A 26,556-nucleotide genomic window follows, 5' to 3' on the forward strand; every position below is an offset into this window, starting at 1 on the left:
TGGTAATGTTTAGAAGATGAGGAATGTTGTTGACTCATGAAAGGCACCTGGTAATCAAAATGTTCTTTTGCAACATTCGATCAGAATTTTGAGAACTTCTCGATCGTCGGTGGCATCTGATACGTCTATCATCTACAAATTTAGGGTTTTAGACAGGATAAAAGGAGATATTAGAGAACGTATCCTACACCAAGTGGTCGGGTAATTTTCTTTTTATTGATTTTCCAGTGCTTCCTCCTTGGTTGCTCTTGTTTCGCTTGTTAAGCAATCAACTCCCCACAATTTACTTTCCATTTGTGAGTAGGCATAGAACACAAAACTCTAATTTGATGCAGGTACTGACTGGACTGAACACAAAAAGCTAAGTCCAAATGGATGAAGAAGGGAATGGTTTGCAATTCAGTTGTGGTGTTTGGTGTTTACGATCATTAAAGGTGGATTCTTGTCCCATTGGGGCGTCATAGACTACCACTCCAACAATGCCGTTGTTCATTACATTGGAAAAATCGGTATTTCAGAAAATAGTAATACATTTGAAGCGGCTTTTCTATAAAAAATCGGTACTTCAGAAAATAGTAGTAATATATTTGCATGCATACTGCATATACCTGCAGCATCGATATCAAACATATACTATATCATCCACCTCTCCCCTTCAGCATCGCCTGGGACTGAGATTAAGGAAGGACAAGGAGAGGTTCCCACCGAAAGAAGTTTACTGATGTTGGCTGGTGCGAGGTGGTTGTGAATGGGTTGGGCTGGATTCAACGGTGGAATTTCAGGGCTGCATAGAGGCACAGAGAGGTGACCAATGCGAACCAGACATTTCCTAAATTGGTAACACCCATCCCCTTTTGGAGTAGTTTTGCTGTCTCCTAAGGTGGGGAAGGGTTTGCGACTTGCCCATAATTCATGCTGATGAATGAGAGCCACTTCACCAAGGAGAGCTATTGAAAACATTCCGACATTGGAAAAGATTTTAACGATAAATCAACAATAGTAATGAAAGTATTATTGTCATTTTATCAAAAATAGAACAGTAGTCACGTGGTGTGATATGTGAGCGGATGGAATCCAAACGATAGGGAGTAATTGGTCAATTGTCAGAAATAAATAGGGGGTATTTTTAAAACAATCGACTATCGACTAATCCATCAATATCCAAGTTCCAGAAGACAGAAGAGGGGCGGATTTTTGTTCAAGTGCATTCCATTGAGACAGAAGACAGAAGACGATGGCCTCGTCGATTGGGGCACCGAAGGTCACCTTTTCTTCTTCAACCCTTCAACACCTCTGCAAAAAATTCCCTCCTCGTATCTCACCGAGATATCTGTCACCGAATTCCTCGCCATGCTTTCACTTCAGGGGCATAAAGTCTCCCTCTGGGGGCTGTCGTTTCTTCATCCCGTATCGGTGCTTCACAGTCCGAGCGGAGTCCGAAAACGGTGCGGAGCCTCGACACTACGATTTCGACCTTTTCACGGTAGGTGCTGGGAGCGGTGGTGTGCGGGCGTCGCGTTTCGCTGCAAGTTATGGTTCCTCCGTTGCTATCTGTGAGCTTCCCTTTGCTACAATCTCTAGCGATAACGCTGGTGGTGTCGGTGGAACGTAAGTTGCAAGACTTTATTCGCTTCTCTTCTCTATTTGGTGATTTTGAGTTGCAGCTGGGTAGTCTGTCTTCTGTTTATTGCTTTTGATCTCTGTGGGTTCTAGCTGCATGAGGGGGAGAATTAAAAACTGAGAAAAATTCACTTATCTATTTATTTTATTTTGGGTGTATGGTAGCGTCTGCAGCATGATAATAGGTGAACATGAGTTTTTAATTTTCTCCCTCTCTAGGCTTTGAAAACTTGTGTTTTAATCTTAAAAGGTAAGATGGCTAGAATTGTATTTTTATTTCTTTGGCTGTGTTTGATTGCAATGCAAATGAATTTGTACTGATGCAGAACCATGGCAGTGCAAATGATTTGAGTGTAAATTCTGACCTATTTTTATTTGAAATTTTAAGTTATTTTGTTTGATTGCAGTACAAATGAAGTAAATTAAGACATGAAGCAGAATAAAGTAAAATCCAAAATAAAATTAAATAAGAATTTGCATTTTTTTAATTTTGCATTCCCATGCATTTGTACTAATGCAAGTAAATTTGCCTCAACCAAACATTGGTTTCAATGATTGAACGCTGATCAGGATTTGGTTGCAGTACGTGACTTCTATACTGAATATTCAGAATTAAGTTGGTAAACCACACGACGTGTTTTTCTTGTTCTCCAACCATCTTATATCAAGAGGATAGGATTGTTTGATCAAAAGCTGGAACTCCATTCATAGGATGGCTACATATTTTATCTTATATAGTAGAAAACAAGTTCAGCCAACAACCTTTTATTATATTTTACTTTAATTTCTATAGTGGTGCTTGATGAAAATCATCTTGATAACGATCAACAGTTAAAATACAGGTTGTTGAAAACAAATATGCAAAGCTAGCTTACCTATTTGTAAGAAGCTAGTTATATGGAAAAAGAACTATTCTTTTAAACTTGGACAAGTTGTGGCCTGTTTTGATCAATAGCATCCATGGTCTTTCCACTAATGGTTGGGATGCACGTTTGAATGCTAAAGCCCTCTCCTTGGGAAAGCTATATTCTCTCAGTTTTTTCCTGCAAAACATAAGTTATGATGTTCATTTTGGTGATAAAACTAAATTCTAGTATGATTTGTGGTGGGGACAGCCTTTTATATGTTCCATTTTCTTTATTCCATATCATCCTTTGCCTATCAAGGGCTAGATTGGAAAATTGACTTTAGTAGAGGTAAAGGTAATGAGTATTATTTGCTTCTAATTTTGCAGATGTGTACTTCGAGGATGTGTTCCAAAGAAATTACTTGTTTATGCGTCCAAATACTCTCATGATTTTGAAGAGAGCTGTAACTTTGGGTGGAAATATGAGGTTGACCCTGTACATGATTGGAGAACCTTGATTGCTAACAAGAATGCTGAGTTGCAGCGCCTTACTGGAATCTACAAGAATGTTCTGAAAAATGCAGGCGTTACATTAATTGAAGGTCGTGGAAAGGTTGGATGACGTTCTCAGAAAAGGTTAAATTTTAAAGATAGTTTGCTACTGAAACATGTGTTTCCAGTAATAGTGTTGCAAGATCTGGATCTTAATGATGCCATCCACAGGTTGTAGACCCGCACACTGTAGACGTAGATGGGAAACTCTATTCTGCGAGACACATACTGATAGCTGTTGGTGGACGGCCCTTCATTCCTGATATTCCTGGAAGTGAGTATGCCATAGATTCTGACATGGCCCTTGATTTACCATCAAAGCCTGAGAAGATTGCAATAGTTGGGGGTGGATATATTGCTTTGGAGTTTGCTGGCATTTTCAATGGCTTGAAAAGTGAAGTGCACGTTTTTATCCGACAGAAGAAAGTTTTAAGAGGCTTTGATGAAGAGGTAATGAAGCCACAGAAAAATGTTTTCTTATTTGATTAATGCTTATGAGGGTATCATATATCTACATGGTTTTGCATGAGTTTCTGTGTAATTTTATTAGATTAAGGATTATCTAGTAAATAGGAAGACAACTACTGTTGGTTTTTCAATCCAATGTTTTATATTTTGAAAATCTAGGTCATTTTGGACCATTGGTCCATGAGGTAATTTTCTGAAAACTTGGAATGTTATGCAAAAGTTTACAACAAAATATTTTGTAGTATTTTATTTATATCTGATAATATTCTGAAAATTTCAGCCAAAATAAATCTGGTCTAATAGTACCTTTTGGTTTCTGTATAATGGTGCTGTATGGTGTTTGATACTTGAACTTGTTTTTTGATAAGTTCTGATATTTCAACTTTTGGTATAAATTTCACATCTGACAGTGTCCGGCTGTGTTATTGCTGTATCTGAGTAACATAGATCTGCTCAAATATTGATGACCCTGTTTGAGACCAAAATTTCATGAAATTTCACCAACATTCGAAACCATGCTTCAACCTGTTATTGGTAAATGGAGTTGATGATGCGCGATCCGGTCTATCCTAGCTGCCGGTTACCTCACTTCTGAAGAGATCGGAGGTGCTTGAAACAAAGAAGAAAATGGAGGCTTCCGGGGAGGAACTCGGTTGGAATACTCCGAAGCTCAAGTTAGTGTTCTTCAGAAGGCAAGGGAAATGAGGAATTCTAAGACCAGAAAACGCAAGAATCACATACCCTCTTCTTTGTGAGATGGGGGCCTTCTATAATCACCCTGGGTGCTCACTTCCATGCCTCTGCTAGTTCGGGCATCATTACCTCTGCCAGATCGGATCACTTCCTTCTGTCAACTATCAGTTTGGGTGTCATAACCCTCCACTACCAGTTGCCAGTTCGGGTGTCATAACCTCCACTGCCAGTTGCCAGGGCCGCCTTTGCCCGTCTGGGATGGAGGTGGCAGGTGGCTATCGGATGGCGACTGTCATGTGTCAGTCCTCTGATCGGTCAGGTGCGCCGCATCCGTGTACGGCGTCCTGGGCGTCAGGTACGGTTGCTCAGTCAGGCAATTTGGAGACGAAGTGGTCTTTTAATGTGAAGTCTTGAGTTCGGATAGGAGTATGGCCCGAACTACCCCTGGGCGAGCAGTTCAGGTTTTTTGCCTTTGGTGCTTGTAAGGCTCAGGACCTCGAAGGGAGAGCTCGGGACTCTTTAGTTTGGAGCTCGGGTTGTAGGTTCCTACGAGGGAACTCGACTCTTTAGTTCGGAGCTCGGGTTGTGGGCCTGCTGCCGTGCCGAGCTGGCGTTTCTACCAGGTCACTCTTGGTTGCTTCCACGTGTCGCATGGCCAAGGGGTCGGGTCAAATCTTCCTCCATCAATTGCCTACACTCCCCGTGCTCGGGGTCTTGACCCGGCGTGGGGAGTTCACGGGATGACAGGTGGATTTGCCTCGGGACACTTTGGCCTTGATCAGGAACTTTTCTGCTTCGGTCTGTTTGTGTTCTCGGCTCAATCGGGGTTGGCTTGGCTCGACCAGGGGTCAGTCCCGGGCTGCGTGTGGCTCACGCGCGCCAATGATTTTCAAATTTAAAAATTTTTGAACGTGCGCGCCAAACAATTTCGAATTTTCGAACGTTTGTGCCAAAGTGTCTTTTCGTTGGGGAGTGCACAGCTGACTTTGCGGGGAGCCGTTGGATGGTTTCGATCTTGGCCGTTGATGCGCTGGTACAGTGGCTTTAAATAGTGGGGGGAGCCTCAGTCACTTTCCTCTGTTATCCTTCAGCGTTAGTTCCTTGAGCTCACATCCAAGCCGGCCAGCTCGCGTCACTCGTCTTTAGTTCGGTAGCTTTCTCTGGTGAGTCCTCAACTTTCTTTGTTTTCGATGTCTAGTTTTAGTAGCACGAATAGCCCTCTGGGGGGGTCAGACGCTAGTTCTACGAACCGAGCTGCTACCCCTAACGGCCTTAGTGAGTTCGAGGCGAGGCCCGAGGTAGAGCTCGAGGAAGAGCTTGAGTTTGAGCCCGTAGGCCGAGTCACCTGGGGTAGTTTGGCATCCACCTCTCGTCGAGGTCGGGTGCCAGACAAGTTAGGACCCTCTACTATGACGTCCGAAAGTCTTTGGTCCCTTATCGTCCAGTACAACCTGCCCGGGGAGTATACTTGCTTTTTACCCTTGGGCAACTTTCCTTGGGAGCACGGTCCGGATGACATCGTGATATTCTGGGAGCAGCTTGTTGCCGGGCTGCGCCTTCTCTTTCATCCTCTAATCGTCGAGGTTATGAACCACTTCGGCGTCACTATAGGTCTTCTTCACCCGAACTCTATCCGCAACCTTGTCGGGACCATCTCCCTTTGCTGTGAGCACTGCCTTCCTTTGGACTTAGAAAATTTTTCTACTATTCTCATGCTTAAGAAACAAGCGGGTCCCCTGCCCGAGCGTAGGAGGGCGTACTACTTGTCACCTCGCCTGAGCTTCAAGCCCTTACACGATCTCCCAAACAAGGTCTTGGCGTGGAAGCGGGACTAATTCGTGGTTCAAAGTGCTACGGGGTGGCCGTTTCCTACTGAGTGGGGTTTGGCCGCTCCTGACCCCGATGTTGTTTTAGATGAAGATACAGTGAAGGGCCTCCGGGACTGGGCTCGGCTTGGGCTAAAATGCGAAGCCTATCTAACGGAGGATAAACTCATTCAGGCCGGTCTGAGTTCGGGTAGGTTTCTTGGTTGGATAAAGATACTTTTATTTTCGCTTTTATTCCTGTCTTTTGATGCCGAGCTCCTTTTTGCAGGTGTTATGGAGGTAGACAAGACTCGAGGTGCGAACTTGTTTGCTGGCATGAAGCGGAAGAAGTGAGTTGCTAAGCGAGTTCGCGCCGATCCTTCTCGGGTGGCGGAGCCCGAGGTACGGAGGACGGAGCCTCTTGGGGAGCCCGAGGTGCCCCCTTCAGTTCAAGAGGCGGTAGGGGCTCCCTATGCCTGGGCTGCGCCTTCGGGCTCGGGGAGCCACGGTGGGATTGGGAGCATGCTGACGCCGGGCTACTCCGAAAAAGCAAGGCCGCCACTTGTCCTGAGGAGGTCGCGTAGTGGGCCGATCTCCCTATCAATCTCATAGGTGCTCGGCCTGCAACTCATGCCATGGTGGAAAGTCGGAGTGGGTTTTTTTTTTATTTATTTATTTATTTTGCCGGGCTGATTTGTCCCCGTTCTAGCAGGTGAACTCCTCTATCCACGCCATGGCGATCCAGGCGGAGAGACGCTTGAGACGGGCAGAAGCTGGGCTATCGAGGTCTCAGAGAGACAAAGAGGCCTTAGGAATGGTGGTGAGGCATATGGCCGATCTGAAGTTGGACCTGGAGCATCAAGTCGAGTACCTTCAAGAAGACATTAGGGAGAAGACACATATCTTTTCTCAAGCTGTTGAGGAGGCGAAGGCGAAAGCTGTTGAGGATTATATTGCCTCGCCACGCTTTGACGACATGATGGTGGGCTTGTACAGGCGGGGTTTCAAGTTGAGCCGATGGATGATAAGGAACATGTACCCCGACCTCGATATCAGCGCATAACCACCTCACGCATCACTGAGGAGATGGCTGCCGCAGCTGATGACGATGTGGATTTCGAAGACGAAGCGGGTCCTTCGGGTGTTGTCGAAGCCCCTTCTGAAGGCGAGGAAGATTGACCTCTGGGCTTGTGAGCTCGTTTGTGTCTTTTGTTTTTCTTTTTTTTTTTTAATTTTTAAACACTATAAAGCAAACATTTAGCAATGAAGTATTTTTTCTGTCCAAATATGTTGTGCAAATATTCTCCATTTGTCGAAGTCACTATACCCGAGCTGCTAGACTTGTGCCCCGAGGCGAGTTAACATAGTAAGGCTATGTGCTCGATCTGTTCTCTGCACCAGATTGCTTTCGTTGATGATGTGCCGAGGTCATCTTCAGCTCGGTATTCTGCCCCTTTTGGTGCCGAGGTCCTTGTTAGCTCGACATTCTGGGCCTTAGGGTGTCGAGATTTTTGCTAGCTCGGCAGTGGCTCATGGCCTACTTAGTTTGTTAACTTATAAGTAAAACCGTCTTAAGTTGACGATGTTCCATGCCCGGGGTATCTGCTTACCTTCCAGGGTCTCAAGCTCGTACGCTCCCCCGAGTACTCTCTTCACTCGGTAGGGTCCTTCCCAGTTCGGCCCGAGTTTGCCAACGTTGGGCTCAAGTACCATGATTTTGCGGAGGACTAGGTCGCCGACGCGAAAGTTTCGTTTCTTAACTCTGGCGTTGTAGTACCGAGCTACCCTTTGCTGGTATACTACGGTTCTGATGTATGCGAGGTCCTTCACCTCGTCAAGTAGGTCGAGGTTGGTATGTAGCTCATCATTATTAGTATTGTCGTTGTATGCTTCCAACCGAAGCGAGGGGATCTCGATTTCGGCTGGGATGACTGCCTCCGTGTCGTAGGTGAGGTTGAAAGGAGTTTCTCCGGTGGCGGTCTTCTTTGTAGTTCGGTAGGCCCATAGGACATTGGGTAGCTCGTTCGCCCATAGTCCTTTAGCTCGGTCTAGCCTGGCTTTTAGTCCGCGGAGGATAGCTCTATTCGTGACTTTTGCCTGACCGTTTGCTTGTGGGTGCGCAACCGATGTGAAGTTTTGTCGGATCCCCATTCCTTAGCACCACTCTTGGAATTTGATGTCTTTGAACTGCTTACCGTTGTCGGAGATCAGCACCCGAGGTAGCCCGAAGCGGCACACTATGTTCTTCCATAAGTGGTTCTGGACATTCTAAGCTGTGATGGTTACGAGCGTTTCGACTTCAACCCACTTGGTGCAGTAGTCTACTGCCACTACTAGGAACTTCCTTCCTCCTGTTGCTGTCGGGAATGGCCCGAGTAGGTCGATACTCCATTGTGCGAAGGGCCATGGGCTGGTGAGGTACTTGAGGTCGGCGATGGGCCGATGGTGAATAGTGGCGTGCTTCTAGCACTTCTGGCACTTCTTGATTAGCCCGACGGCGTCTGCTTTCATTGTTGGCCAATAGTACCCCTGTCGTAGTGCCTTTTGAGCGATGACCCTGCCCCCCAAGTGTCCGCCACATAGGCCTTCATGAATGTCGCGGAGTACGAGCTTGCCTTCGGGAGGTCACAAGCAGCGCAGGTAGGGGAGTGTGTAGGATCTTCGGTGCAACCGTCCGTGTATCATGACGTACTTGGCTGCCTAACGCTATACCCTCCTGGCGGCGTTGCGTTCTGTGCGGAGGGTTCCATGTAGCAGGAAGCTTGCGAGTGGATCAATCCAGCTTGGTTCTGCTTGTGCGACAGGAGCGACCTCCTCTACCCCCCGGAGAATGCTAGGCCGAGGTAACTCCTCTATGTACACAGTTCTCATGGTGTTGTCGTCGGTGTTGGCTAGCTAGGATAGGGCGTCGACCTCAGTGTTCTCTGACCTCGTGATTTTCTTGATGAAGTGTGACTGGAAGCTAAGCAGTGTTTCCCTTACCTTTGCCAAGTAGGCGATCATAGCTGGCTCGCGGGCTTCGTATTCTTCTGTGACTTGGTTGACCACGAGCTGGGAATCGCTGCATATAACTATGTGTTTTGCCTTCACCTCTTGCGCCAGAGCTAGCCCTGCTTTTAACGCTTCGTATTCCGCCTCATTGTTGGATGCCGCGAACTCAAAGCGTAGTGCGTACTCCAGTTTCGTGCCACTCGGACCGCGAAGAACTTCACCGGCTCCGCTGCCTTGCTGGTTTGAGGAGCCATCTACGTGAAAGATCCAGGGCTCTTCATCCCAGTTCGCGCTTGGCCTAACCAGGAGAGATATCGAACTGGGTGCGACCTCATGGGGCTCGAACTCAGCCGGCCTGGGAGCACCGAGCTCACCCGAACTGGGAGCCCTGTGCTCAACCGGGCCAAGGTCCTCGGAGCAGAACATGCATTCTGTAACGAAATCCGCCAAGGCTTGGGCTTTGATGGCGGTTCGGGGCTTGTACTAGAGGTCGTACTCACTGAGTTCGATGGCTCACTTTGTCAATCGTCTAGAGACCTCGGGCCTGAGTAATACTTGCTTGCCTCAAGGGCTTGTCGGTGAGGACGGTGATGGTATGAGCTTAGAAATACGGGCGGAGTTTACAGGCTGCAATGACCAGCGCATAGGCCAGCTTTTCTATCTCTGGATATCTCATTTCTACTCCCTGCAATATCTTACTAACATAGTAGATGGGTCATTGGACCCGATCTGCTTCCTTTATTAGTACCGAACTGACCACTTCGTCGTTTGCCGAAAGGTACAATTCTAAAACATCGCCCTCTTCGGGCCGGGTCAACACCGGGATGCTGGCGAGGTACTTCTTGAGCTCGTCAAATGCGAGCTAGCAGTTCGGGTTCCACTCAAACCCTTTGCCTTTTATTGCCTTGAAGAAGGGCAGGCAACGGTCCGCTAACTTAGACATGAAGCAACTTAGAGCGGCTATCCTGCCATTTAGCCTCTGAACCTCTTTTACTTTTCGGGGTGGTCTCATATCTAGGATGGCCTTTATTTTGTCCGGGTTGTCCTCAATACCGCGCCGGTTGATGATGTACCCTAGGAACTTACCTGATGTGACACCGAAGACACACTTGTTTGGGTTTAATTTCATGCTAAATTGACGCAGAATTTGAAAGACAAAGTGCAAGTCTTGTATTAATTCATGCGAAAACTGTGTCTTAACGACCATGTCATCTACATAACATTCTATCTTCGTGCCAATTAAGGGCTGAAACAACTTATTCACGAGTCTTTGGAAGGTCGCCCCAGCATTTTTCAGTCCAAAGGGCATGACCTTGTAGCAGTACAGGCCGAACTCGGTTATGAAGGTGGTTTTTTTCCTCATCAGACGGGTCCATCCTGATATTGTAGCCCGAGTAGGCATCCAGGAAGCTTAGCAACTCATGTCCCAAGGTCGCGTCCACTAGGCAGTCAATCATGGGGAGGGGGAAGCAATCTTTCGGGCAAGTTCGGTTCAGGTCGGTGTAGTTGACGCACATGCGCCACTTTCCATTTGCCTTTTTTACCAGAACTGGGTTGGCTACCCAGCTCGGGTAATGAACTTCCCTTATAAAGTCTGTTGCGAGGAGCTTCTCGACCTCCTCATGACCGCCCTCCAGCGTTCTAGGGCTAAGTTTCGTTTTTTCTGTCTAACGGGTCTGACTACAGGGTCAGTACTGAGCTTGTGAGTTATGAGCATAGGGTCTATGCTGGGCATTTCTGCCTTTGACCAAGCGAAAACATCTAAGTTACTGAGTAAGAAGCGTACCAGTTCGGATCGCAGGGGTTCTTCAAGGGATGCTCCGACCTGAAGTAGTATGGCGGGGTCCTCTACGGAGACAGAAATGGGAACAATTTCCTCTGTTGGTGCAGCTCGCTCCAGTTCGAGGTCGCTGGTTATCTTGGCATTTCCTTTGAGGGCGGCAATGTAGCACTTGCGGGACTCGAGCTGGTCGCCCCGCACTACCTCTATGCCGAAGTTCGTTGGGAACTTCATGGTCAACTAGTAAGTGGACACCACAACTTTTAAAGCGTGGGTGATCGGCCGACCTACTATGGCATTGTAGGGGGAGGGGGTCGCGACCACCAAGAAATTGTGACCGAGTCTTACCATGCTAGGCCACATGCCGACTTCCAAAGGTATTGTGACTTTTCCCAGGGGTCTGACCTCTTCTCCGCTGAAGCGGACAAGCGGGGTGTTCGCGGGTTTTAAGTCACTCTCTGGAATTGGAGTTTGTCGAAGGCCGCTTTAAAGAGGATGTCTGCCGAACTGCCGGAGTCAATGAGTACCCGTCGGACTTCGAAGTCGTTGATCTTCATTTTTATGGCAGGTGCGTCATCATGGGGGTAGTGGACCCCATGCGCATCGTTTTCGGTGAAGAATATGGGGTCTTCTGTCCTAGGCCGCTTCGGGGGATTTCGCTCCTTTGGCGGCCTCCCGGGTTGACGCGCGAGCTGCTGCCGAGGTGCACCTTGCCACGATTGATCCTCCAACGATCATGTGGATTGTTCCCTAAACTGGTCTTTCTCCCGAGGGCTGCTTCTGTGGTTCTGTTGGCCGACTGCTGGACTCGGGAGCGTCTTTGCTGTGCTCTCCCTGCCGACCTGGCTTATTACTATTATTATTATTATTATTGTGTTGTACAAAATTTCATAGATACCCGCGACGGATAAGTTCCTCTATCTCGTCGCGGAGATTACTACAATGTTCAGTGCTATGACCGTGATCCCTATGGAAACTGCAGTACAAGTTTTTATTCCTCTCGTTCGGGTTTTCTTTCAGACGAGGTGGCCACTTCACATATGGGGCGTCTTTGATTGTCATTAAGATCTCGGCCCGCTTCATGTTCAAGGGTGTGTAGTCCGCCCGAGCTGCTAAGGGAGCTCAGAACGGATGGCTTGGCTTCGTCTCCCGAGTTGGGTCTTTCCTTCTTCTAATGTCTGGGTTGGAGGGCTCGCCTTCCCTCTTCCTTTTCTCAATCTCGCTTTCAGTCCTTTGGTTGATCTCCTCCTCTGTTCTCATGAATTTGTCTGCGAGCTTGAGGAATTCAGCCACGGTCACAGGCTGGCTAACTACCATGTGCCACTTGAACTCCTTGTGTGTCACTCCTCTCTTGGCTGCTGCGAGTTGCACTGTGGGGTCTAGTCGCGGTATCTGCAAGCATGCGTCATTGAACCGCTTGATGTAGCCCCGGATGGACTCTCTTTCTCTCTGGACTACTCCGAAGATGCTCTCCTTGGTCCTGGGGCACTGCTTGCTGGTAACGAAGTGCGCGGTGAAGATCTGCACGAACTAGGTCCAGCTTCTTATTGACTCGAGGGCCAAGTTCCTGTACCAGGTACGGGCCACCCCCCTGAAGGTGGTAGTGAAGGCCACGCACATGTAGGATTCACTGGCCCTTGCCAGGTGCATTTGGGATTGGAAGGCATCGACGTGGTCGTTGGGGTCGAAGGACCCATTATACTTGTCTAGAGAGGGGAGTTTGAAATCTCTGGGCATGGGGACTGCAAGGAGTTCTGATGAGAGGGGGGAAGGGACTGAGAGAATAGGGGCAGCTTTTACCTCATCTGAGATTGTTTCTTCTTTACCTCGGAGCTCGGGTAGGACGCGGGTGGTAGTTCGGCGACTTCACCGGCGTCTTCGTTGTTGCTTAGAGGTCCTGGTACTGGTGTTGCTGGCCTCGGTGTTGCCAAGCTCGATGGGCCCGGACTGTTGGTAGTCCGCCGCTAGGACGCTGAATCAGTTCTCTGTGGGCGGGAGCTCAGACTTGGAGTGCGGAGGTGCTGACTTGGCTGGCAAGGAGGTTCCCGATCCGCCAACGAGCTGCGAGACGGGGGTGATTAGTCTTTCCCTCCGGCCCGGGGATGAGGCCTAGTTCTTGGAGGGGTTTTGACCTCGGGAGGCTTCTCCTTGGTGAAGGCGTCCGCCCTGAGGGGAGGGCTTAATCTGCTTCGGAGTGGGGTTCCGAGGTGGAAGCTGTGGTTGGTTCAGAGGCAGTTGGGGGAACTGCTATTGATAGTGATACTGAGAGATATGGTGCAGTACTTGGTGCCGCTGGAGCTGATGCTGTTGGAACTGCTGCATTTGGGCTTGCATTGCCCGCATGCACCGCGTCAAGTCATCAAACTGGTTTTGGCTAGTCGCTAGAGGGACAACAGTTGGTTTGGCAAAGGTTGTCTCGACAGGGAGAGGAAGGGGAACATTCACAGGCGCCACCATGCTTGGTGCGCTGAGGCTAGGGATTCCGTCCGTCGATAGGGGGATGGTGAACTGTCCTATGCACACAGTGGCGGGCTGGGGGTGTTCCCCTACAACATTCAGGTTGTGCCTGCTGTTGCTAGGAGAAGCCATGGAAGCTAAGGTTTGAGAGAGAGAGAGAGAGAGAGAGAGAGAGAGAGAGAGAGGGAGAGAGTTAAAGGTTAGGGGAGGCTTTTTGAAGTGTTCCCACAGACGGCACCAATTGATGATTCTCGATCCGGTCTGTCCTAGCTGCCGGTTACCTCACTTCTAACGAGATCGGAGGTGCCTGAAACAAGGAAGAAAATGGAGGCTTCCGGGGAGGAACCCAGTCGGAATACTCCGAAGCTCAAGTTAGTGTTCTTCAGAAGGCAAGGGAAATGAGGAATTCTAAGACCAAAAAACGCAAGAATCACATACCCTCTTCTTTGTGAGATGGGGGCCTTTTATAATCACCTTGGGTGCTCACTTTCATGCCTCTGCCAGTTCGGGCATCATTACGTCTGCCAGATCGGGTCACTTCCTTCTGTCAACTGCCAGTTCGGATGTCATAACCTCCACTGCCAGTTGCCAGGGCCGCCTCTGTCCGTCTGGGATGGCGGTGGTAGGTGGTCGTCGGATGGCAGTTGTCATGTGTCAGTTCTTTGATTGGTCAGGTGTGTCGCTTCTGTGTACGGTCTCTTGGGCGTCAAGTACGGTTGCTCAGTCAGGCAATTTGGAGCCGAAGTGGTCTTTTAATGTGAAGTCTTGAGTTCGGATAGGAGTATGGCCCGAACTACCCCTTTAGTTCGGAGCTTGGGTTGCAGGTTCCTTCGAGGGAGCTCGGCTCTTTAGTTCGGAGCTCGGGTTGTGGGCCTGCTGCCGTGCCGAGCTGGCGTTTCTGCCAGGTTACTCTCGGTTGCTTCCACGTGTCGCATGGCCAAGGGGTCGGGTCAAATCTTCCTCGATCAGGAGTCATCAACCCTGACAGAAACCATGCAAATTAAAAGTAAGCTATATTTAACAATTTAAGATGCGTTCCAATATAATACCATATAAGGAAAACATTTGATTAGATGCTATAGAATGCTATTATGAACCTGAAACATGTTAAAACTTCAAATTTTAAAGATGTGCTATATAATTGCAGCATTTCATGTAAAAGGGATATGCCTTCCAAGCATTCCCTGAATTCAAGTTGGACATAAATATAAAATCTTTGTGCCTCATGTTCTCAAATCTCAATTTGCACAGATCAGGGATTTTGTTGCTGAACAGATGTCTGTAAGAGGAATTGAATTCCATACTGAGGAATCCCCCCAGGCAATCCTTAAATCACCAGATGGTTCACTTTCTTTGAAGACTAACAAAGGAACTATTGATGGCTTCTCACATATCATGTTTGCAACAGGACGAAGGCCAAACACAAAGGTTTGGCATATAACTTTTTCCAAAATTTTAACTTTGTGTTCAAGTGATGAGCAAACCTGTTTAAGATTGTGACTTGACGTCTTATTGCCTTCTAGAACTTGGGACTGGAGACAGTTGGGGTGAGAATGGCTGACAATGGAGCTATAGAGGTAATTTCTGATTCAGTGTTTATTATTTTATTATTATCAGGATTGTAACTGAGAGGTACTTTTTTCTCACTAATTATATTTTCTTCAGGTTGATGAATACTCCCAGACATCAGTTCCTTCAATTTGGGCTGTGGGTGATGCTACTGATAGAATAAATTTAACTCCAGTCGCATTGATGGAGGGTGGAGCATTTGCAAAAACTGTCTTTTGCAATGAACCCACAAAACCAAATTACAGGTACTATTTCTGTCTTGTAACTTATTCCTTACATACCTCAAAGGGGAGAAAATTACTGGGAAATGTTGCAAAATAAACAAAACAAAATCAGCATTCATAATAAACATCCCATAAACCATGTGTTATCCATCACTATCATTATCTAAATCTTTTCCCAACTCTACGGAGTCAGCTACATGAATCCTGTTCTGCTATTCTATTTTGTTCAGTGCCATATCTATTGTTTAATCATGATCCCTTAAATCATTATCCCATAAACCATGCATTATTGGGAGAAAACATCTGTTTCTGTTTTTCCATTTTTTTTAGTTTTGTAATTTAAAGATTAATATTCATTTCAGTCAGTAGAACTACCAATTACCGTTCCTCAGAAAAACTGTGAAAGCATGAATTTTTTATACAAAGGCTTTGCTAAAGCTCCATGTGCATCAGGGTTTTAAAAGGTGGGCCTTTGTCATGTTTAAGCTTACTGGTGAGGCTCATCTTGCCTGGACTTAGGCAAGCCTCTTCTCCTAACTCGCTGCTCTGTTTGAATTTTTGATAAGTTAACCTTGGAATTTGATATTCAATTTATAATTTAAAGTATTATTGGTTATACCTCTGATTCTTAGAGTTTAAATGGTTTAGTCTAGATAGGGTTTCAACATACAAGGATACAACCTTTGTGTTAATAACACAATAATCTAACTGTTTGAGCTAATAGGCTTTTTAAAATATTTTATTTCTTTCTAAATTCAGGCTTTTTGTTTTTTGTTTGTTTAGGGGGATATTTGCTAATAAGCATGATTTTGTTTGAAACAAAACTAACTGCCACATCGGCAAAGAAGTAGATTCTTTTGCTGATATGTCAGTTGCTTTTATTTCAAAAAACAAAATCACGGGTCAAGGCAAACTGCCCCTTAATTTTCTATTTTTTTTCTTTTTTCAGAATGGGGCTTAACATTGTTCAGGCATGCTTTGCCTTGTGGGATTATGCTGTAGCTTGATACTATTTAAAGTGGTGTTTTGCATTCTAAGATACCTGAGTTTCTCTTGGAGCTAGAATGAAAGTCTATCATTTTTGAGTAGGACTCCTTTAGAAAATTCAATTTTCTTGGTTTGTACTCCCTTGTAAAATACATGCCTTTATATGCTTGGCATTTTGTATATCTTGCATCTTATGGGGCTTTGAAAGGACAAGAGAGTAGGCTGATTAACTATCTTATTGTAAATAAGAGGATGTACAAACTGCAAAAAGAGCAAGGGAAAAAACTACAACGGCATAATGCTGCTGTTAAAAGGACCTCTCAACCCTTGATTTAGCTAAACCAGCAGCCATGGGATTAAGATCCCTAGGAATCCATCTAATCTGTGCACTCAACTGAGAAGGGATTTCTTTGATCTGTAATGGTTGACCAATAGTGAAAAAAATAATGGTTGACTATTAGTTAACATACATTTTGCAACCCTCTTTAGTCTTAAATACTTATTCTAATGAAGCCTTTTCCAGTTATCAACCTTTGAAGCTAAAATGAGGGTTTGTTTGAATTATTTTAGTACATAGAAGCTCCTTTAGATTACAATCCCTTATAAATCGGCTTGTAATTAATCCCTCCCCGAAAAAACAGCTTTAAATTGTTAGAGTTCAGTTAAAAGCGACTTTTTTTATGAACTTTTTAATTCCTAATTACTTGCACTTCTGTCAGAGCTGTGCCATCTGCTGTATTTTCCCAGCCACCTATTGGACAAGTTGGCCTTACTGAAGAACAGGTGAGTTCATTAGCTGTTGTATCTGCAACAATGTTGGTTTCTTTCTCTTAATCTCTCTCTCTCTCTCTCTTATAATATTTGCAGGCTATCCAAGAATATGGTGATATTGATGTCTTCACAGCCAACTTCAGGCCACTGAAGGCTACTGTGTCTGGGCTTCCAGACCGGACCTTCATGAAACTTGTGATCTGTGCAAAGACAAAAAAAGTTCTAGGGTTGCACATGTGTGGGGAAGATGCACCAGAAATTGTGCAGGTTTCTGCCTTCCACTTTTCCTAGTTTGGTGCTTTACCAAGTTTGTGTTGTATATGGTTTTCAGTTACATCTTCTTGAAATCTCAGGGGTTTGCAGTTGCTATAAAAGCTGGATTGACCAAGGCAGACTTCGATGCCACAATTGGTATTCACCCCACTGCTTCTGAGGAGTTTGTTACAATGAGGACTCCAACTAGGAGGATCCAGAAGGACCCTCCATCAGAGGTTTGTTAGGGCACATAAATGACTTGATCTTAATATTGTAGGTTAGCCTTGGTGAACATGTATTGGTTTGATTAGCATCATGATTGATGAGCTTGTTTCTGTTAATCATTTCAATCTTTGTCACTTGCACTGACACGTTTTTAGACTTTACTTTCCTTTTAATTATAAGATATAATTGATTGGGCATTTGTTGAAGACCTGTTTCTTTTTAAATTTTTGTGCAGGGAAAGGCTTCTGCTGAGGTCAAAGCTGAAGCAAAGGTTTAGCATTTAATCTTTACCAGGTACTTGTACATTTAAGAATGTCTTCTTCCTATTAATTTTGATTTAAAATCCGGTAGTTGTGGTCCTTACTTTTGAACAATCTAGGCTAGCACAGCAAGTGAACTAAGTGCTTGAATTTTCTTTGGGTCTATTTACTGACATCCTGATAAGGAATCTGGCCCTGTTCGAAGTGGTTCAGCTCAATGACACTGAACACACCCACTTTCTGATATTGGCATGCGGAGCCCTTATTTACATACATTTTTACATAGATAATTGGGGCATCTCTCAATTTCTTTCTAAAATGATTGGGACTATTTTTTAGGAGTTCAAGTCGGGCATCCAATGTGAAGAACTTACATCGCATCAGACTTGGGTTTTCGGGCTGAGCCCATTCAAATTTTAAGAAAATTCCAACCTGAGCCTCCTCAAGTTGCACCCCCACCGTTTCTGTTGAATTCCCTTTTTCTGTGGTGTTTACATGGTGTTATGGACAAGGATTGAAAATATTTAGTCAAACTCTAATCTTTCATATGTTTCTGTTGTCTCTTTTTTTGGCAGATTTTGGACTGCATCTGCATTTGGTGTTTCATCTCTTCATTGAAACTTTTATCTAGGATTAGATTTTTTGATCCCTTTATTTTGTCACAAATTTCTGCTGTTAAGCTGATGGTCCAATTTGTTATGGTTCTGCTATTTTCACTCAATTGTGTTACAGATTTCTTGTCCTCTGACTCCAAGCTTTAAATTCATTTTTTTTTTTTCCAAAGTGTCTTGTTTTTATTGTTATGGTCAGTAACGTCTTGTTTTCATCTACTTTTTTTTTTTCTTTTTTTATCATGTAAGTTCACAACCTGGGGGTTGGATGGGATCACACAAATCATCTTTACTGTTTATAAAGCAAAACATGCGTGGAACTTTTGCAACTAGGTTCAATATGTAGTTGACAGGGGTACTTGGTTAATAATTTTCTTTTCTTGCCATGTTAAACTAAGTAAAAATGTCTTGGCTCTTTAAGGTTTCTGCTTTGCTCATTCATTCATCCTAATAAAAGATATTCTTTTTGATAGATATCCTAATAAAAGATTTTTACTGTTATAAAATATTTTTTTATAGGAATTAAGAATTTAAGACCCTGATACTGATGGACTTGTTTGGGTTTGCCTCGAAGGGCTTGTGGTACAAAGGTGTCTCGCAGAATCAGGAATGCATAATGTTTAGTATCACATTAGCTATTTGAAGTAATGCAATTAAAAAAAAAATAAAGTGATTAAGGGTTGCTTGCTTGAATATGTTTCATCACTACAATCTGCTACCCACATCTCTACCCACAGAGTACCACTACCGTGTATTAGGAGCATCTCCCCAATGACAAAGAAGATATTCCCAATGCGTAGCTGTAATGTCTCATGGGTAGAGATGTGGGAGCAGCTCATTGGTAGCAGATCTGAGCCCATGTTTTATATGTTATGTTTGATTTTATTTTTAAAATTTCATTTTAAATATGTTTTACATTTATGTTTATGTATTTTAATTTGAGACAATAACTTTTTCAAGTAAAATTTAAGTTTATATTTTTAATTAATATTGTGTTTAATAATTTTAATATTTTGCATTTTTTTTGGCGTTTTTAGCATTTCTTGCTTTTTTGCGCCTTGCTTCAAAAAGGTGCATGCCTTGCCTTGCCTTGCACCTTGGGTGCAAAATGGCCCTTGTGCTTTTTTTGCACCTTGCACTTTTAAAACACTGGTTAATATTCAACTTCAATCAATTATGAAGAGTAGACCAGAGTCTGGGGGTGATGTTTCTAGTTGCCAATGAGGATGCAATATTCAGCCATCCTTTTTTCTTCTCCTGTTTCACATTTTCTTAGGCCATACGTCTTTTAGGGGCTATTACTTGATGTAATGGTAAGAACGCTGGTTCAAGTCTGCGAGCAGTCACTTATGCAAAAGTAAAAAAGAAAAGCTAAAGGTAGAACTTAGAACCATATTCAGTCTATCCCTCCCAAGACCCCGGATAACTGGGCCAAGAGTGGATAATTTCAAAGTTATGAGATCTATAGTTTTTGCACACATTCTATTTTAACCATTTTCTGGATATATTCTTGGTCATGGATCAAAGATACTTATAAAACAATCCTGCTTGTGGGCTTTGCACTGCAGGGCATCATCCTGGAAATTCCTAGATAAACTCCAGCAGAAGATTGGATTTGCACTTTAATGTCATCCTGTACAGAAAGGGAGCAGTCTAAGAGGAGTGACGAGGTGCAAGTTTTGCTGCAGACTGAAACTCCACCTTCTATGTTATTGCAGAGTAATTCCTACTTGTTAGTTCTGCCTTGCCATTTCTCAACAAGTTGCTGCTTTTGATGATGTCACATGAAAGAGCAAATTAAAATACTGTAAGAAAAACTGCTCAGATATAAGGCGATCAATTGAAACTTGAAAGTAATTTACAAATCTTTATTTCCAAGGATCATGCTTTTCAGTCTTCACTGATAAACATACTCTTGAATAGAACAAATTAGTTGTTTTTAAGAGCCATGGTCACTGGGGTGCACTTATGATCTCTCTTGTTTACTGGTAAAGCATTCTGCATCTTGTTGAATTACAGAACATGATGTTCGATTTGCTCCTTTATCAAAAAAGGAAAAGAACCAAAGGTGCACCATAGGTAGGACCGCAGGAGTGACAACCAAATAAATGACCATCAGAAATTACCCATCGAAGGGAGACATAAATATCTCCAGATGGAAGACATAAATACCAGGTTTGGAGTGTCCAAACCTCCGGTAGCGCGTCCCTAGGAGTCACCAGATCAAACATGTTCCAGGCCCCAAGGGATAGAGCCCTAGCTGTTGAACTGAAACTTGAAAGACAACGAAAACATTTCGCTGTTGATGTTCTATAGCTAACGCCCCACGATAAATGTGTCCATAGCTAACGCCTTACTCACGTATCGCCTTCATCTCCATACAGTTGCTGATGACGTTCTTCAATCTTAATGGCGGGTCAAGAACCTGTTACAAGCAAAGGATAATGAGATTGGAGTTACCCTCAATGATGATGTGTAACCCTCTAAAATTAGGGCCAAGTTATGGGCTTCCCAAGCAGTCAAAAGTTCAGTCGTGTTGATTGTAGTGACGCCTAGATTATACACTTAATGTTTAAACTTCATTTAAATGATTTCTTGCAATAACAATTGAACATTTGTCCATGTTACAGGAAGTATCAAAATTTATTTTTATAGATCTTTTGGTTTCTGCACTTCCACAAATACCAAAGAATAAAGTGAACTTTTTCTTTCTTACTCATGGTCAGTCCAATCCATTGTTGTTACCAATATTTGACCACCAGACTTTGATCGATAAATTAAATCATCTTCCCAGGGGCCTAGAAATCTGGACCAATATCCATCCAAGTTTGTTTTTGCCATGATACAGTATTTGAAAATATGATCAATGCTCTCCCCTCCACAGTGACTGCACGAACCATCAACATCAAACCCTTCTTAATAGATCTTTAGTAGGCAGTCTATTACTGAGAAGAAAGAACAAGAAGGTTTCAACTTTTGGGGGTACTTTTAGCTTTCACACATTAACATTCCACCTAAAATTTGATTCAACATTTAAGACTAAGTTACACCTAGCTATGCAAGCTGTTTTAGTTGAGAATTCACCATCCGGATTCAGCCTTCAAATCAATCTATGTTGTTTATCCCCCAGCTGGGATGTAAATGGACTTAATTCTTGACCAAATGTTGGTGAGGACAAGGCAATACAATTTACCTTCATTCCAAACCTTCCTATCATCATCAACTATCTCACAATCTAACATATTATTGTTTTCAATCGAAACCTGATCGACAACATCATGCAAAATCATCCACCCAATCCAAAAATTTATAGATTTTCCATTACCCGCAAGACATCCATTACCACGTTTAAGAAGATCTCTTGACCTAAGGATTCTTCTCCATGCCCACAAAACATCCTTTTTAGTTTTTGTATCCCAGAAACATTCATTTTTCAAGTGCTTACTCTTCATAGCCTTAACCTGTAGGTTTTTAAAACATTGACGTATTCTCTTCTTACTCTTATATATCATGTATATGGGAATATGGGATCACCTTTTCCTCCTTTTTATGCTTGTTGGTCTTTCCACTTAGAGAGGTAGTATCACATTGATTTCTAATTTGCAAGAGTTATTAGGTGTTTTTACTATGGCTTTAAAAGCTGACATGAAAATGAAACTGTTTTGACCATCCATTCCTGGGTTAAATAGTTTGACTATTCAATCCAAAGCCGGATCAGACGGTTTTGGGGTCCAAAATTGGATTCAGAGCCATGGTTGATTCTCGGGTCAACTAATCCGCTCCGGTTTTCAAAACTATGGTTTCTACACACTTCATCTTACAGGGGTGGTAATCTCTAGCTGCGCTATGTTTCTCATATGAGACAAATATCTCTTGTGTTTCACAGTTGAGTTGTTTTAGAAGGCACATTTTATATAAGGCTGTGTTTGATTGCAATGCAAACTTATTTGCACTGGTGCAAAATTATGGTAGTGCAATGATGATTTATTTTTATTTCAAAATTTACTTAATTTGCCCAAGAAAAGGCCTAAAACAGCGTAAAGAAAATCTAATAAGCTCTAAAAAAAATTCATCTTGGCTCTAATGGCCTAATGGGTTAATATCATAAACTTAAGAGTCTCCTACATTAATATCCTTCAATTCTACTTTCACTGTTCGTAAGATACTTTCTCCCCTGCCCATCATTCCACCGAAATTGCTTGGCTATTTGCAATGGAATTGCTTGAGCCTTGGGATACGACACGCCTAAATTATTTGCCAGGCCGCAAACCCAGATGGCCGATGCAGAGAGTAGAGAGGCGTCTCATTCATTATCTACGTATAGTTTAAAGCAAATCTTGAGCCCCAAGCCAACGTAAGTCTTCTATACCGAACTAGTCAATGAGTGAACTGTTTGTTGATCAGCAGACAAATAACTAATGAGAAGGAGAAGTGAGATCTATTTTTTAGGTAAAAAAAAAAGCATGGTACTTGGTTCTGCTTGATTCATTCACCAACAAATTACTACAAAATTCACTTCATTTCCCCCTTCATTCAAGCACGAAATGAACAAATCAGAGCTGTTGTTGTCTGTATGTTGAATGGCCAACGACACGGTTCAAGCATGATCTCCAGATTGAACGGTCCTGATTAATCCAATTAGTAGTGGGACCCATCGAATGTTCTCACTTCTCAGTTGTCACCACTGTCGTTGGTATCAAGACGAAGAAAAAAACATTAGTCCAGTTGGCTGTAACGGCTACCTGCTCCACAACTTAAAATAAAGTCTCTAAAACAATACAAAAATCCACCGACCATCTTAGCTTAGCCACCAATTCAAATTCGCGGAGCTCAGATCTCTTTTTTTTTTTTTTTTTTTTTTTTTTTTTCTGTCAATAAAACCCTCTCTATAGTCTCTAGTCCATCCTCATTGCACAACCCGAGAAGCCTCATGTCCTAACCTTTCTGTTACTGAAAAAAAGAGAGTGAAGCAAGATCCCGAAAAATGCCCAAGAAAAGGCCACCCATTTTCGAGAGAGCTTTGAATCTCTTGAAGCTCTCCATTTTCATGGCGAAAATGGGAAAGCCCGGCTGCCCAAGTTTCATTTTCTTGAGTAAAACCAGAAAACTCAAGAAGCACAAGTACCTCAGACACTATAATCATGCGTTTACCGAGGAATACGAGTTCTCTCCTTCAAGTACTCCTCTGTTTCCTTATTATAGACAACCATTCAAGAAGAGAGGCTGTGGAGATATCTACTCGTTGTTCTTTCTGTGTCGTTGTTCGAATAATTGGAGAGTTGATGGAGGAGAAGCTGAAGAATTTGAGGAAGGAAAAACGGTTTATGCATTGGAAGCGCCGCCAACAATCGTGGATGATGCCGATGATGATTCTCTAAGGGAATTGCCTGAGTCTCCTTTGATTCGGGGAGATGAAGAAGAATCGGTGGACGAAAGGGCAGAAGTGTTTATTCAGAGGTTCTATGAAGAGATGAGGCTGCAAAGGCAAAAATCAGTTTTGCAATACAATGAAATGCTGGATAGAGGTTGCAGTTGATGGATGCCCTGTTTATCAATTTTGGATTGAGTTTTTGGTATTTTGGCTTTCCATCTTTTATCCACAGAGTTTTTAAGAGTGTGGAGAAGTCGTTGTTTAATTTTTTCATTCTGGTCATGTTTGTGCAAATGTGCGATGCAGAAGTTTGAAGCTGAGGGTGCTTTTGGTCTGTTTTGGTAGTATGATTTTTGATTGTTGATTTATTAAATCGTTGCAGTCTTGAAGTAATAAATGGCATTTCAGATTCTTTCGAAGTTGTTTTTCTCGTGACTTCCTTAGTTGGCTTGGCTTAAACTCAAGCCTGCGTTTGAATGCGGTATAAATATAGAACTGGAGGAATTATGCACCGTGGAATTCTGTACTCATTGGTTTAAAAAAAGTAGAATTTTATATCGATTTTCAGTGATTATTTATAGATTTACGTTCCATTCAATCTAAAATCTAAATCTAGTATTTACACAGCAAACAAATGTAAATGCAGCGCAATTCTAGGTTCCATTTTAATCAAACTCAACTGGGTCCCACCTTGTCTTTAGGGAGAAAGAGCCTAAATTTGTCAAACTCGTTGTATACAACCGACATAGGCGCCTGCCTCCTGGTTTGCCTTTGGGAATTGGGGGGCCTTTGGCCTGTCCGACTCGATCAGCAAAACTTAACAGTTGAGAAAAGTCTCAATATTAGGGTCCGTTTGGGTTGCAAGATTAAGGATCTGGAATAGGATTAAACTCCCTAAGTAACTCACTAGAATCTTTTTCTAGTGAGAATCCACTCTAATTAATTTTGATTCCGATTTCAATTCCGATTTTGAGGATTTTAATTCCAATTTCAACTGTAAATCCAACGAAATCTTAAGTTGGTATCATTGTTGTATTCAAACTTCCAAGTCGGCTCCAACTACATTTTAGTGTTTTACCTAGAGAGAGAAACCATAGCGAGCCATAGATTGTTTCTATCAGAATTCACTCTTTGCCCCATCAAGATGTAAAGGTGGGCCATATCAAGGCTTTGATTTTAGTTTCTCAATGCAGCGCTACCACAATCGTAGCAAATGTGAGTTGTATAATAAAAAAGCATCAAGTTAATGCACATGGACCCATGTACCTATGTCCTATCTGGACTCCATTTCATATGAATTTTTATCTGCAAATGGGAGATAAATCCTTAAAATGAGAAATACCAAATGCAGTCAACTATCACTTCAAACTTCAAAGAAAGCTGGCCGGTGGGCAACTTTAGACAACTGGTGTGTGATTACATCAAGATGATGTAAAGTAAAACCTAATCCGACGGTAAGTGTTGTAGGAGTGCTCTCTGTATTCTGTAGCAACGTTCAAAATATCTATACATTCGATATATCAATAGGGGCGTATCAGGTAAATTGATATTTTTTTTTTTATTTTAATTTTTTTTTAAATCGATTTAGGAGGGTCAGTTTAAGACTCCTCCACCCCCTGAACCGGTCAGACTTCCGACACACCCACTATAAAGGACATATCAGAAAGGTCCCAAAATGATACCTATTAATCAATACGACCCGATACTTCAAACCTTTCTCTGTAATGGGCTGGCTATCTCAAACCTTCGTGGAAAGCCATAGCTTTAATTTGGTAACAAAAGGATCAGATCTCAAAATTAGAGTTAATTTAGTAGGCCTGCGAGGTAAGAGGCATGCTTTAACATCTCAAGTGGCTGAGTTGAAGGAGCACATCTTTCTAAAGTGGATCTCACATGGACAGCTTACAACTACAATTTGGGCCGAGATCAGATTGGCCTTTTGTCAAATTTTGAATGGGCCCGGCCTGAGGCCCAAGCCCAAATTGAGGTCCTACCGGGAGTCGATCCCAGGTCGCTGGATTCAAAGTCCAGAGTGCTAACCACTACACAATAGAACCTTAGACAAGTACATTCATACTGGAGAATAAGAAAAGTTGTATAATTTCTACTTTCTAAAAATACTGTTAATACTATTTGATGTTGAAGATGAGGCAGTGAGCCAGTTTTGGAGCTGTGAAATTAACTCTTTTTCTTTCGTTCTTTCTCTATCCTTGCTAAAATTGTTACCAAAGTATGCTTATTATTTAAATCATTCTTTGCTTCTTTGAACATGTAATATTTTTTATGCTTGTTATCTATGATGAATAACATGTTTTAACCTTAAACAGATAATCTGCATAGCAAATTATCTTTGAGGAGATCCGTTACATTTAAGTAGTCAGTATTGCAATGAGCTTTATGTTTATACTAGCGGGGACCATGTGATGCATGGGAACAATCAAGGAAAGTGAAATAACCAAAACTTATAAAATACAATGTTGTTTAAAATAATTAAATATTTATTTTAATAATTTGTTATAAAAATATTTTACTAATTTAGTAATTTGAATTAATTATATTAATATTTTTAACAAAAAATAGATTATTGCTAATTACTTAATAAAATAATTATTTTTTCCATATTATTTGTTAGTTTTTTATTTTATTTATTTTATTTTATTAATAATTAAGTGTTTTAATTGTTTATAAATATCACTTAAATATTTAAAATACTCAAATATCAATAAATATATAAAATTAGGCTATACTCATAGTTAAATTAATCTATAGTTAACTATTTTAGTCATAATTAAATTAATCTAAGCCTAAACTTAAGGTATAAGACTTTGGACTAGACATGGATTGATCCTCATCCTAACCCAACCCACCCAAGTTGCATGCATCGTAATATTCGTAATTGAATTGAACCAAACCAATTTTTAGATAATATTGAAGCTAAAGTAGCTATGGAGGGTTCACTACCCCCATTGTATAGCCTAATGAACCAAAAAATAAAAAATCTTAGGCAGAAATTTGATAGTGCATTAGTAGTTTTTAAGGTTGCTTGGCCTAGCCCAGCCCACACCTTAAG

General features: G+C 42.8%; 2 protein-coding genes, 1 long non-coding RNA gene and 1 other non-coding gene across 4 annotated transcripts; 3 read left to right on the forward strand and 1 right to left on the reverse strand.

Annotated features, from left to right (window-relative positions):
• Nucleotides 1-1,142: 1,142 nt before the first annotated feature.
• LOC148854880 (glutathione reductase, chloroplastic-like) lies at nt 1,143-20,064 on the forward strand. The gene is made up of 11 exons (XM_088984179.1): nt 1,143-1,608; nt 2,855-3,080; nt 3,191-3,469; nt 14,465-14,641; nt 14,737-14,790; nt 14,879-15,027; nt 16,713-16,776; nt 16,861-17,031; nt 17,118-17,255; nt 17,480-17,538; nt 19,684-20,064. Exons 1-10 carry the CDS (start codon nt 1,235-1,237, stop codon nt 17,519-17,521), a joined length of 1,674 nt encoding a protein of 557 aa, XP_088840305.1. The 5' UTR covers nt 1,143-1,234; the 3' UTR covers nt 17,522-17,538; nt 19,684-20,064.
• Nucleotides 6,275-7,271, forward strand: LOC148854881 (uncharacterized). The gene is made up of 2 exons (XR_016112858.1): nt 6,275-6,597; nt 6,698-7,271. It is a non-coding gene; the product is annotated as an uncharacterized LOC148854881 (long non-coding RNA).
• Nucleotides 20,065-22,991: 2,927 nt separating the features above from the next.
• On the forward strand, nt 22,992-23,905 carry LOC148854882 (uncharacterized). Its single transcript, XM_088982332.1, has one exon. It carries the CDS (start codon nt 23,100-23,102, stop codon nt 23,649-23,651), a length of 552 nt encoding a protein of 183 aa, XP_088838458.1. The 5' UTR covers nt 22,992-23,099; the 3' UTR covers nt 23,652-23,905.
• Nucleotides 23,906-25,471: 1,566 nt separating this feature from the next.
• TRNAQ-UUG (transfer RNA glutamine (anticodon UUG)) lies at nt 25,472-25,543 on the reverse strand. Its single transcript has one exon. It is a non-coding gene; the product is annotated as a tRNA-Gln (tRNA).
• Between the last annotated feature and the right edge of the window lie 1,013 nt (nt 25,544-26,556).

The sequence above is a fragment of the Nelumbo lutea genome, chromosome 4, assembly GCF_056320005.1.
Source record: "Nelumbo lutea isolate HS-2025 chromosome 4, American lotus-T2T, whole genome shotgun sequence".
NCBI classification, from domain to species: Eukaryota; Viridiplantae; Streptophyta; class Magnoliopsida; order Proteales; family Nelumbonaceae; genus Nelumbo; species Nelumbo lutea.

Excerpts from the sequence above, each read along its gene's own strand:
- LOC148854880 (XM_088984179.1), top strand. The coding sequence starts at position 1,235 with ATGGCCTCGTCGATTGGGGCACCGAAGGTCACCTTTTCTTCTTCAACC. Across the intron at positions 3,081-3,190 it reads TAATTGAAGGTCGTGGAAAG|GTTGTAGACCCGCACACTGT; the intron begins GTTGGATGACGT and ends TGCCATCCACAG. Across the intron at positions 17,032-17,117 it reads ATGCACCAGAAATTGTGCAG|GGGTTTGCAGTTGCTATAAA; the intron begins GTTTCTGCCTTC and ends TTGAAATCTCAG.
- LOC148854882 (XM_088982332.1), top strand. The coding sequence starts at position 23,100 with ATGCCCAAGAAAAGGCCACCCATTTTCGAGAGAGCTTTGAATCTCTTG.